Here is a 12,157-nt window from a genome sequence, read left to right on the forward strand (position 1 = left end):
CTGGGTATAGTTAGGCATTTCGTGTTGACATTCTGTGTTGTGATGGCCTTCTCCAGCTCGTCCAGCTGTCCCGTCCGTTTTAACTTCTTCACCAGACTTTTGACAGCCTTTTCACACCATTTTTCCTCCTGACCGTTCTGCTCTCCTTTCTTCCAGCCAAGAAGCCTCTTCACAACTGGAGGGGTGAACGGTAAGATAGACATTTTTAACCTGCAACTGCAACAACTAGTTACAACTCCTATCTTTAATTTATTACTGTAGACACTTTGTTTTTTCAGACTTTCAACTATTTAGCTTGCTAGCTAAACTCCTAGACAGGTGAATGTCTGATGGCTGCCGGGGGCTCAGAACCAGCAGCAGCGGTGCGCGTTGCAGCTTCCCTCCGTTCAACTGTGCTCAGTGTCGGCGTGCAGCAGGACCTCGGCCAGCCTGCCTGCCCCTCCTCCTGCTCCTCAGTCAGCTGGTCTGCCCTCGAGCACCTGTATCACACAACTTTCTTACACATTACACGGCCACTGAATGCTACTTAGTAATATAGAAAGACAAACAAACAAACAACAATGACATAAAATACACGCTTCCTTCTTAGACGATTAAAAATATAAAGCTAAACAAATTAATTAAAATACAAATTTTCTCTTAAATGTATGTGATGTTCAATCTCAAATGTATGAGCCTTTAATATATCATTTCTCAGTGTTTATTTAGGCTGGCGAATCAGTGAAGGAGGGGTATTGGCGGGGGGGGGGGGGGACAAAAAAGTATATGAGCACTGAAAAGTGATCCAACTTTTGCATTTACTGTGTCCGAGAATAGAAGACCCTTGGGAGTAATCCCTTTGATCCCCTCATAAAAGTGATTTAATTTCACTTCAGATGCATCTTTCCAGAAATGTATGAGGGAGGTCACTGTGCATTCAGTGGTATTTCAGGTTTTATGGTGTTATTGATAAGTGCACTGCCTCCCGTAAACAGCTGTGTGCCTGTGCTATAAATACCCCCATCCAGGACAAGCCCCTCTTCCCTCTCTTTATTTATAGCTTCTATCAATGACTCCTGTCTATTTTTAAGTAAGTATTTGGCATAGCTCCTTACTTCCTTCATCCTAAATAAATATTATAGCTGTCTTGGCAATGTCACAAGGACACCTTCATGACTCTGTTCACCAGCCAGCTGAGTGCTGCATGTATCTGAAAGTATTCCGTATTCAGTGCATTTATCTCAAAAACACCCAAGGACTTATAATGGAAGTAATGATTACAAATATATATTATTTTAGATTTTCTTCAGATGTCACTCATTAATGGGGGATTAAAGGGGGATCTTCCTCATTATTTTACTTTATATATTGTTCCAATATTGGGTTGAAATAATGGTGACACTGTGTGCAGGTTATCCCTACGAGCCAAAGGCTCAGGCTTCAAACTGCTGCACACACTCGTTTTAGAGCAACGCATACATGCTCATCTCAGGCACACAGCTCTGGCTCTGAGCACACACTGCCCATCCACTTGCAATTCAAGCCTTCTACTTGCAGGGGTGAGCCAATCAGAAGAAAGATGTCATAAAGAGAGGGGGAATGGAGCTAAAAGGGCTTGTTTCAGACAAAAGATGAACTAGAGTGCTGCATCAAGGTGCATTATAAGATAACTGAGGAATTGGTTTTGACATTTAAGTAGTAGAGTCTATAGGGGAAAAGAGCTGTAAATCATGTTGTCTATAAACAATGACGTCATTTATAGAATGAAAGAAGATAATTTAATAATTATAATTTATTCATAATAACAATTTGATCTTAATTTGGTGATCCCTTGGTGAATTAAGAAGCATCTAAAGTGGCTTAACAATGTTTATAAGTGTGTCTACAGTGTAGCATCCCGGCTGTTCCATACAGATATCTAGGTTCAGACAGATCTGACTTTAAAAGACTCAATTTAAGTAAAATGAAATTTGGAAAAGTCTTACTCTGTGTTTTAAAATATTTCTGCCACTGATAAGCCCAACAGGAGAGTGATGAGCGCTGCTTTTTTGTCTACTTGGATTGTTTGTTCCAGGGCCACCTCCCTTTACTGCCACGGGAGCATAAGCTGGACAGCCGGTGTGGAGAGCTTTTGTCAGTGTGTGTGTGTGTGTGTGTGGTAGAGAGAGAGAGAGAGAGAGAGAACTAGAGCATTTGGGCAAAATGTGTCAGATGGGGGGTCAACGGGCCACAGCTGGCATTAGAAGGTCTTCTGGACAAAGTAAAGAATGATTTTGGACAAAAGACACGACAGCTGGTTGAATAAGTAATGACTGCTGACAATCTGATAGATAACAATGGCACTCTGATGGGCCACTCATGGCTATGTGGGAAATAAGCAGCGTGTGTTCGAGGGGCCCAATCAGCTGGGCTGCTGGCATAACATTACTTATACAGAAGGAAAGCAATTAGAGTAATGTCCGTGTGTGTGTGTGTGCGTCTGTGTGGAGGGGCAACTGTAGAGACATTTAAAGTTTTAAAAATACCACTAAGACTTTAAAATGACTAACATTTTTCTTGTGATCGCAGTTCTGCTGTAAACACAAATTCTGTGGCTCGAGCGATGAACTTCATGCTTATTGTATGATTAAAAAAATAAGAGCATGTCACATTTACCCTCCACAAACCTGTAATTGCCTCGGCAGCTAATTGCAGTGTGTTAGAGCTGGATGTGGCTGTTCAGCGCAGTCCCATATGGGTGGGGTTCAGTTCCCCCTACAATTTCTGCCTCCTTTTATAATCTCTCTTCACACTGTAAGCTGTTATCTGTTGCTCGCAGCCATCATTCTCTCCCCAGTGACAACTACAAATCTGGGGCAGGAGTGACCTCCCTCTATTCTCCCTCCCTCTGGCCTGAACCAATGCACCTTCAGATCCTCCTCCTCTGGCTTCAAATGCTTTAAAATGATAGACGGTCATAGATGGTGCATGTGGGATCACTTATGCTTCTGACATGCAGATACAGTTTAGTCCATAAAGTTTTGAAGATTTACACTTTCTTTTTGTAATTTTGTGTCTGTACACCACCACAATGCAATCAAGATGTGACTAAAGTGCAGAGTTCCAGCTTTAATTTAAGGGGGTTTACAAAAGTATGACATTAACTGTTTAGGAACAACAGCCATTTTTATACACATTCCCCCATTTTTACATTTTCAAAAGCTCAAATCCTGGACAATTTACTGAAGTGCATTTTCAGGGACAGGTGAGGACTGTTTTCTCATTATTCGATGACAGAATAAGGAGATAAAATATCTGGACAAGTGTTAAACTTATAAACAGGTCCAGTATGAGCTCCAAAGAGATGTCAGGACAAGTCAAGTGAGGGATTTAGGTTTTTTTATTGGCGGGAAAACCAAAATATCACAGAGATAACCAAAACATTAGAAAAGCCTATATCAGCGGTCTGGTACATTCTTAAAAATAAAGAATACACTGGCCACCTCAGCAAGACAGAAAGACCCGAAAGACCACAGACAACAACAGCTAAAGTGGATGATGAGTTCTTTCCTTGGTTAAGAGTAAGTCTTCACAACATCTGAGTCAAGAACACTCTTGAGGAGGTAAGAGTATCAAAGTCCACAATCAAGAGATTTATCAATAAATGTGCAAATCACAGATTACATTCAAGAGTAAGAAGACCAGATTAGATTTTGCCAGAAATAATCTAAAAGAGCCTGCGCAGGTCTGGTTTGGATAGATGATCCCAAAATTAACTTGTAATAGAACGATGTGAGGAGAAAAGTATGGAAAATGAGAGAAACAGCTCATGGTCTTAAGTGTACCACAATGCCTGTCAAACGTGGTGATGTTAAAGCATGGACATACGGCTGCCAGTAGAACCAGGCAACTAGTGTTTATTGATGATGTAAGTGAGTACTTAGCAGGATGAATTCTGAAGTGTAAAGAGCTATACTCTGCTCACATTCAGCCAAATGCTGGAAACAGCACTTTAAAGTCCAAATGGATAATGACCCAAAAATATGATATTCTTCAATGACCATGTCAGTTTTCTGATCTCAGCCCAACAGAGCATGCTTTTTAGTTATTGAAGACAAAACTGAAGTGAGAGAGAGAGCCACAAACAAGCAGCAACTGAAAGCTGCAGTAAAGGTTTGGCAGAGGATCTCAAGTGAGAAAACACCACATTTGGTGATGTCCATTGGCTCTAGACTTTAGGCATTCATTGACTGTCAGAGATTTTCATCAGTCAGTCTTTACATTTAAAACAATGTTATTTTGTACATATAATATGACACACAAAGTATAAAACAGTTCTGCACATGTTTACATTCATTGATACCTTGTCATAGAATTTTATGTGGAATTTTCTGAAGTTCTTAGTACATCTGAGGCAAATAGCTTTGATGTATCCACTGAAAAATTGGGACGCTAACTGCAATAAAATTTACTGCAAAGAAAACAGATAACATATCCCCACCTAGTGGCTTATATTTGGTGCTACAACACTTAATGTTGAACACAAATTTCCACCCCAAGCCACCAAGCACTGCTGCTTTCTGTGGATTTAAGGTGAATATATTGTGTTGTATAGATACTTTGAAAGGCAAGTGCCCCATCCTGCAATTTAAAAGGAAGTTGTCTGGATCTTAACCAAATTTTACTGAGTTTTCCTTTTAGATTTGCTCAACCTCTCCCAAAAGTTTCATGAAAATTGGCCTGTTAATTTATGTATGTCTCTTGTTCTGCGAGATCAAACAGCATTCCCTGTTTCGGCAGGGGAATGATGACTGATTTCTGGCATTAGCAACTGAACAGAGGTTCTGTGAACGATACTGGAAAACACCTCTGTTTTTTTACAGCTAACAAGTAAAAATGCCTGCTTTTGTGAAGTCGTTTTTTCTTTCCTTTTTCTTTCTTTTTTGACACACTGTGATTATAATTTATTTGTGAATCAGTGCCATTAACTCATTGACTTCTACAGTATTCCATAAACACAATTTACATGTTTATTGTGAACAATGGCCCATAACAGCATTAGGTTGTTTCAGAGGCTTTGCAAAATATCTCCTCATCCTACATATGGAAAGAATGCAGCACTTGGCTATGATTCATTAACTTCACCTTCGGGCAAAATGGCTTTTGGTTTGGCCTGAATCTGAAGCTCTATGCCCTATATTTATAAAGGGCCTATCACTTGATGGCAAAAACAACACTTTCATAAATATTACATTATGTGACAAAGCTAGATAATTAATACTGTTATTTTGTTTGTCCTTTTTTGCATTTGCAAAGGAAAATTTCCTCTAACCAACAACTCCAGTGTCACTGTTGTCTCCGAACAGCTTAGAGCTTCTTGTAGCTCAGGCTTTCATCTTTATAGATTCCTACACAAAGCTTGTGGAAATTGTCATTTTCCAAAATCTAGTAAATACACTCTGTCACTCACAGCACCACCAAAACTAATGATTGTGAAATTAGTTTCAGAGCAATCAGGAGCTCCCCTGCTAAGACCCACTGTATCCATATGCATGAAATTGCTTGTGTTAATACATGCTATGAATCGTGGGTAATGCAGTGAATAATTCTGACTGCATGCAATAATGCCATCTTCTATTAGACTGGGGACTGTTGTGAAGCTGGAGCCCTGTGGCAATATGCTTGTAAATGGCCATGTATGGATAATTAAGCATTACTCTTGAACATTAAAACTTGCTTATTTCAGAGAGCTGCAGGCAGTGAAGAGCTCTTATTGGACTCATCACTATTTTTGGTGTTTCCTTGTAATGTGTTCTCATTAGTATTAGTATGCAAGCAAATGTGAACTTTTGGATCCCTTTTTACTGTATCCTGAAAATGGCTTTCATTAGTGTCGGTATATGACCAAATGTTAGCTTTGTAAAACATTTTTAAAAATGCACTTTCTAGTTGTAGTTCTGGGAAACCTGCCTGTTTGTGAAGTGATATGTAAATCTGTGTGAAAAATGCTTTGGTGTGTAAGACTTATGGCTTAATATGTTGTCTTTTAAAAAAATCTATTTTATCTTACAGTGAGTAAAAAAAATATTTAAACATACATGCCTTTTTAAAGGGGAGCTATTATGCTCATTTCTGAATCCGTAGTTGTGTTCTTGGACCCTGCTAGAGTAGCTGTGCATGATTCACTGTTTTAATGAGAAATTAATCCTTAGAAAAGTTATGCTGGGCCTCGGTGTAGCGCCTCACTTTGTCGACTTTCTTAAATGAGCCGTTTTAGTTTCTCTCCCTTTAATTCAGTTTTCTTTTGATTGGCTCCCCCTGGCAAGCAAGATTTAAACAGCAGTGTGCTTGACATGACCATTCTAGGAATTTCTGATCTCACTGACATCAGTGTGAAACTCAGTGTGAAGTTTGAGATTTTGGTTCGCAGGGATAACTTGTACATGTAGTGGCCTTTTATTTGAAACTTTAGCATGTTTATGAGCATTCTCCCCCAATGTAACAGTATATATACTCACGGACCACTTTGTTAGGTACACCTGTGGAGAAGAAAAGTGATTTATGTGACTTTGAATGTGGCATGGTCATTTGTACCAGATAGTCTTGTCTCAATATTTCAGAAACTGCTGATCTACAGGGATTTTCCCTCACAGTCATCTCTAGGGTTTGCAGAGAATGGTCTAAAATATCCAGTAAGCGTCACTTCTCTGGGTGAAAATACTTTCTTGATGTCAGGGGTCAGAGGAGAATGGCCAGACTCTGTCGAGCTGATAGGAAACACTGACTCAAATAATAACTTATTAGAATCAAGCGGATGTAGAAAAGCATGTCTGAATGCAGAACACGTCATACCTTGAAGCAGATGGGCTACAGCAGCAGAAGACCACACCGGGCACCATTTCTGTCAGCTTAAAACACACACACACACACACACACACACACACACACACACACACACACACACACACACACACACACACACACACACACACACACACACACTCAATTGCGGTTTATTTCAAACCTCAAACATTTAGTAAACAGTTAAGCAAATACAAGTAAACTGCAATAAATTACAGGCAGCAATAAAATACACTACTAACTCTTTTACGCTACGTCCACACCTACATGGGTATTTTTGAAAACGCAGCTGTTTCTATGCGTTTGGGCCTTTCGTCCACATGCAAACGGCGTTTCGAATCACCAAAAACAGAGATTTTTTAAAACTCCATTTTTGCGTTTACATGTGGACGAGGAATACAGAGTTTGTCACGCAATGTCAAAGGTATGTGCTTTTTTTCACGTCACGCTGTGCGCCACATTATTGTTTACATGAGATGAATTGCAGAATAGCAGATAGAGACAAAATACTGTTATTGTTAATCTGACTATCTTCAGATTTTACACGCTTACATATACACACAGAGGCAGAGGCATCACGGTGTGATTATTTTACCTGCTTTGCGTTTGTGTGGGAGCCCCGTCAAAAACCTGTCCATTATGCTAGCAGTGTCCAAGCGTTCTTTTTTTTTTTTTTTGATACCGCGCCCCCCCTGCATTGGCTCTGTGCCCCCCCTAGGGGGTGGGCCCCACACTTTGGGAACCTCTGGCTTAAAACAAGAAGTGGTACCTGGTACTAGCTACTATTGATATGAACTCACTAAAATTAGACAACAGATGATTGGAAAATGTTGCCTGGTCCGACATTTCTCAATTTCTGCTGCAACATTGGGGTGATAGGGTCAGAATTTGGTGTAAACAACATGAAAGCATTTATCCATCCTGCCTTGCATTAAAAGTTCAGGCAGCTGCTGCTGATATAATGATGTGGGGGATGTTTTCTCTTTAATATTTGCACTCCTTAGTACTAACTGAACATCATATGAATGCCACAGCCTACCTGAGTGTTGCTGCTGACCATGTCCAGCCTTGAGTTCATCATTCTCGAATGGCCTCCACAGTAACCAGAACTCATTCTAATAGAGCACTTCTGGGTTGTAGTGCTGAAGGCGAAAAGGGAGTTTATTCTGAGATACAAGATAAAATATTTGGGAAATCATTTTGTACATTTCAAACAACAAAAACAAAAACAACAACAGCACTGCCCTTGTTCTGGGAGGACTGGGTGTATTTGGGTGTTTCTTCCCCACTGTCAGTATTTCTCATCTACAGATTCTGCATTTGTTTCCTATATCAGATAAGAATTTTTGTGCATCATATCAGGAAGTGTGGCCTCATGTTCAGTTGGTATTTCCCTTTCTCCAGTATGGTGATGTTGGTCTACTGATATGTTGGCTGTTTTCCCAGTGGAAAGCCTTGTGTTGCTTCCTGATCCAGAGAGCTTTCCCAAGGTTAATTGTTTTCATCTAGAGAAATCCATTCCCCATTGCATTATTTGCAACACCAGGAGATAAAGTTGTTTTGCGGCCCATTTTCTCTGTCAGTTTCTTTTGTTTTAAATCTTTTAGTTACAATAATATTTGTATCTATTGTTATTATAGCAGTACTTTGACTTCCATAGAAATACTGTTTTTCCTAATCTTCCTCTATTTTACATGTAGATGAAGCAGCTGAATGAACCTGAAAAGTCCTCTTTCAGGAACTACCCATCACTCATTAAAATGACAGTCCTATTAGGTTTGTAATGGGAACAGAGTTTAATGTGGCTTAGAATATGATTTAATGTGACTTAAGGAAAAGAAAGCAATCAGGCATGTTGTAGTGTTCAGCGACAGTCTGCATTTATCTATTATGCATTATCATTATGCATAGCCTGTGGCCAGCTCGTGTTTGTTGAACTTGAGGAGAGCGACCGAGTAGATCTCAAATTATTAGTTTTAGTGCTGGTAGCAGAGGAGAAGTGAGATGTTAGACCACAGTTAAACATAAGAGGGTTAAAAAAAGAGAAAATATCAATAAAACATCAAATAGAAAGAATAGTGTTACTTTTCTACTTCTTGTAGGCATTTTTAAAGTGTATTTTCATACTGTAAAATACTCAATAGATGAATGTTGTTTGTGTAAATAACATGCTAGATAAAACTGACATGAGTTTGAAAGGAGGAGGAGGAGCTGTAGAGCAGCAGGGGAGAGATGTGTGCACCAGGATTACTTTGCTTCATTGAATACACAACATAGCTGTGATGCCTGTGCTCTTTCAAATCCATATGTAAACCATTTCCCTCCTCCTTTCCTCCCTCTTAAAACCTCCGGCTCATTAGTGTTGCCTTTATGACATAGCTTTACCTAAATGCCGTGGATTTTTCCAGTCTTTTTCTCACCCGTTCTCATGCTCACACTCAGGTCGGTGGCCATTTCAGCAGCATTTCTCTGCAGAGATAGCTTCTTCATTAGCACACACACAGACACAGACACAGACACACACACACACACACACACACACACACACACACACACACACACACACACACACACACACACACACACACACACACACACACACACAGCAGAGTGATTTAGTTATGGTAGATGCCATAGACCTTTGATCTCTGTTGTAAATGAGCCTCAAAGTTCACACACAATCAGTTATCATGGAAACGCCAGAATACAAGTACTGTAGATACATGTTCAATTTGAAATACCTTAACAGCAAACTTGTTGAAAGATTATGAAAACAGTGAAGAGACAAATAGCTTCCAGTATTCCTGTTACACCACAGAGCTACTTTTCCCTCCCATCAAGAACATTCTTAAGTGACAGAAAATTCATTTACTTAAGTACCCTGTTGAGGTACAACTTTAGTAAGTATTTCAAGGTGCCTAATACGTTCTCTTCTTCCAATTCCCTCAACAGTAGAGGTAAATGTTATACTAAAGACAGCATAAAAATAGTGCTTATGCACACTAATGCATACCCATGAGCAATCTAATACGAAAATATGTGATTCTAGTCATTAAAGACACCATTTTTCATTTACTCCGATGCACTTTGCTAATAACACATCTGTGTTTTATGTAGGAATTTCACTGTGAGACTTTTATATGCTACCCCCGAGTCCACACATGTATGAAGAAGACACTCAAAGGCCGTACACACACAGAGCACCCTTGCCTTTCACTGTATGTTTGCTTGTTCCAAAGTTTTAGCTTTATAAATGTTTTATTTTGAAAGTACAATCTAATGCCTTCTAAACAATAAAAAGAGAGTCCACAAGGGGGCAATGTAGCTACTGATAAAGTGCCTGTCCAAACAGGACATTTAAAGTAATAATGTCATCAGTACATGCCTTCACCTTTGTCACATATAAACACTGATATGATGAGGCAAGTTCAAGTTGTTGTGTTTCATTTTATGCATTTGTATGTATCTGCAATTATCCCTGATCATCTAAAATAAATATATACAATTTAATAAATTGAATTGATGTCATGTTTCTCATTGTATAATAAGCCAAACACATACGGGATGCTTCATTTAGCCCGAGAAGGCAGGAGAATCACACATAGACTAAAATCTTGAAGAGTAATGGCTGAACGCTGTGATGGGGTGGTGTGGTGGGGGGTGATGCTTTCAGTCTTCCAACTGGCTCCTGCATTTTACAGAGAGTGCTTTAGGGTGGGAAGTTTTTCCTGTTTATCCGTTCAGTGGAAAATAATATCCTGCAAAAAAACCCAATAAGATTCTGTCTTTGAACTCACTAAGAGTTTTTCTTCCCCACTGGCTCGGGCTCTTTGGGAGGAATGAGGGTGAGCAGCTTGACGAAGGACTTCCCATCAGCTGCCTCCAAACCTCCACACATGTTTCTGATAGACCTCCACAAACCCCAGTAATCTGAGGGCAGCTCATTCAGAGAAAGAGGGAGTGATAAAAAAAGGGGGGGGGGGGGGGGGGGGGGGTGAGGAGAAGAGAAGAGAAGAGAAGGAGATATAAGAGGGAAAGATGGACCAAAAAGCAAAGTGGGAGCAGGCCAAAGGGGAGGGAGGATGAAAGGAAACGTTTGAGTATGTAGCGGTTATTTGGCTTCTCTAGAGGCGGCATTGTAGGCTTCTCAATTTAAAATGGCAGGCTTGTGTTTTTTTCCTTCTGAGCCAAATCCTTTGAGTTAACTTCATCCAGTCTACGCAGTATTTTGTGTATCTAATATTGACTTTATTAGACTCCTGTGTTGCTTCATGTATTATCCCCAGCTGTTTTTGCTTTGAGGAAAATGAAGGATAAGGGATGGGCAGCCCAAAAAAATCAAAATGAGTTTGACAAATCCAGACCACTCAATTAAACGCAGTCCTTTTTTTCAGTGTGTGAATCTTGATATTAAAAATCAACAAAACAGGCTGGTAAAAGTATATCTCTGTGTTATTTTGCACTTCCTTATGAATGCCTCTCTGTGTTCATACATCTGTGAAAAATGCTTCATAGTTGTTAAAGCTGTCTATCAGAGACGCCACATTTGCAGACCTACAGTCTCTCGGGAGGAGCACCACACACGCAGGTCTTGCCGGTGTCTTAAACACAATATAATCCTTCACACCTATTTTCTTCTTGTCCCTCATAAATCAACCTGAAACCTGTGCAGACAGACAGGCAAGTGTAAACACCTGTTGTGGTGCTTGTTGCTGTTTTCCCGTGAGATGAGTGAGTAGAGGTGTATAGTATAGGGGTGGCAATAGGGGTAGGAGGAGGTGTTTTGAGATTCTCACTGGGAGAGAGGAGCGGGAACAGACTGTGAAATCAAAAGCAGCAGGCTACCAAGGAAGCCTCAGCTGGAATGAGTCACTCACAAAAAGTTACTCTCCTGAGCGCAGACAGGTTGGTGCATCCCCAACGCAGGAGACCAGAGTCGCTCACCGGGCCTCCTCTAACCTCTGTCTATCCCTTCACAAAGGAGACTAAGACTGCCATAAAATAGCTGCAACAGATTTGCTTTTTTTTCCCCTTTTAACTGGCACTGACAAAAACTCAGCTTGCATAAATGCCACAAACACACACAACTTTTTTTTCAGCAAAATGAAGACAATAGCCAAGAATTTCAGAACATGAATGATAAAATTGTTGTCTAAAGCATGTAGATTGTGCCAGTTTGATAAAATCCGATAAAAATTGTGGAGTCCTGGGTTCCAATACGTGGCTCAAAATGAAATCACTGTATAATGTCAATAAAGAGCTGCAGAAAACTAATTAAAAATAACAGTTACAGGTAAAGGAAACAAAGGAACGTAACTATGTTAGGAAATATGACAGT

At 40.0% G+C, this 12,157-nt stretch overlaps 1 protein-coding gene across 3 annotated transcripts in view; it reads right to left on the bottom strand.

Moving 5' to 3' along the window:
* The window catches only part of LOC134631351 (mothers against decapentaplegic homolog 3-like), a 284,592-nt gene that overhangs the window by 14,343 nt on the left and 258,092 nt on the right, over positions 1-12,157 (bottom strand). Inside the window, exon 1 of one of the 3 annotated variants that reach the window (XM_063479600.1) lies at positions 1-515. The exons of the other annotated variants lie outside the window; for them this stretch is intronic. Within the exon in view, the coding sequence (XP_063335670.1) occupies positions 1-203 (203 nt within the window). The 5' untranslated portion in view covers positions 204-515. Of the gene's footprint in view, positions 516-12,157 lie in introns of those variants that run through there. 3 annotated transcript variants of the gene reach the window in all.

This window comes from Pelmatolapia mariae, linkage group LG7 (assembly GCF_036321145.2).
Source record: "Pelmatolapia mariae isolate MD_Pm_ZW linkage group LG7, Pm_UMD_F_2, whole genome shotgun sequence".
Lineage (NCBI taxonomy): Eukaryota > Metazoa > Chordata > Actinopteri > Cichliformes > Cichlidae > Pelmatolapia > Pelmatolapia mariae.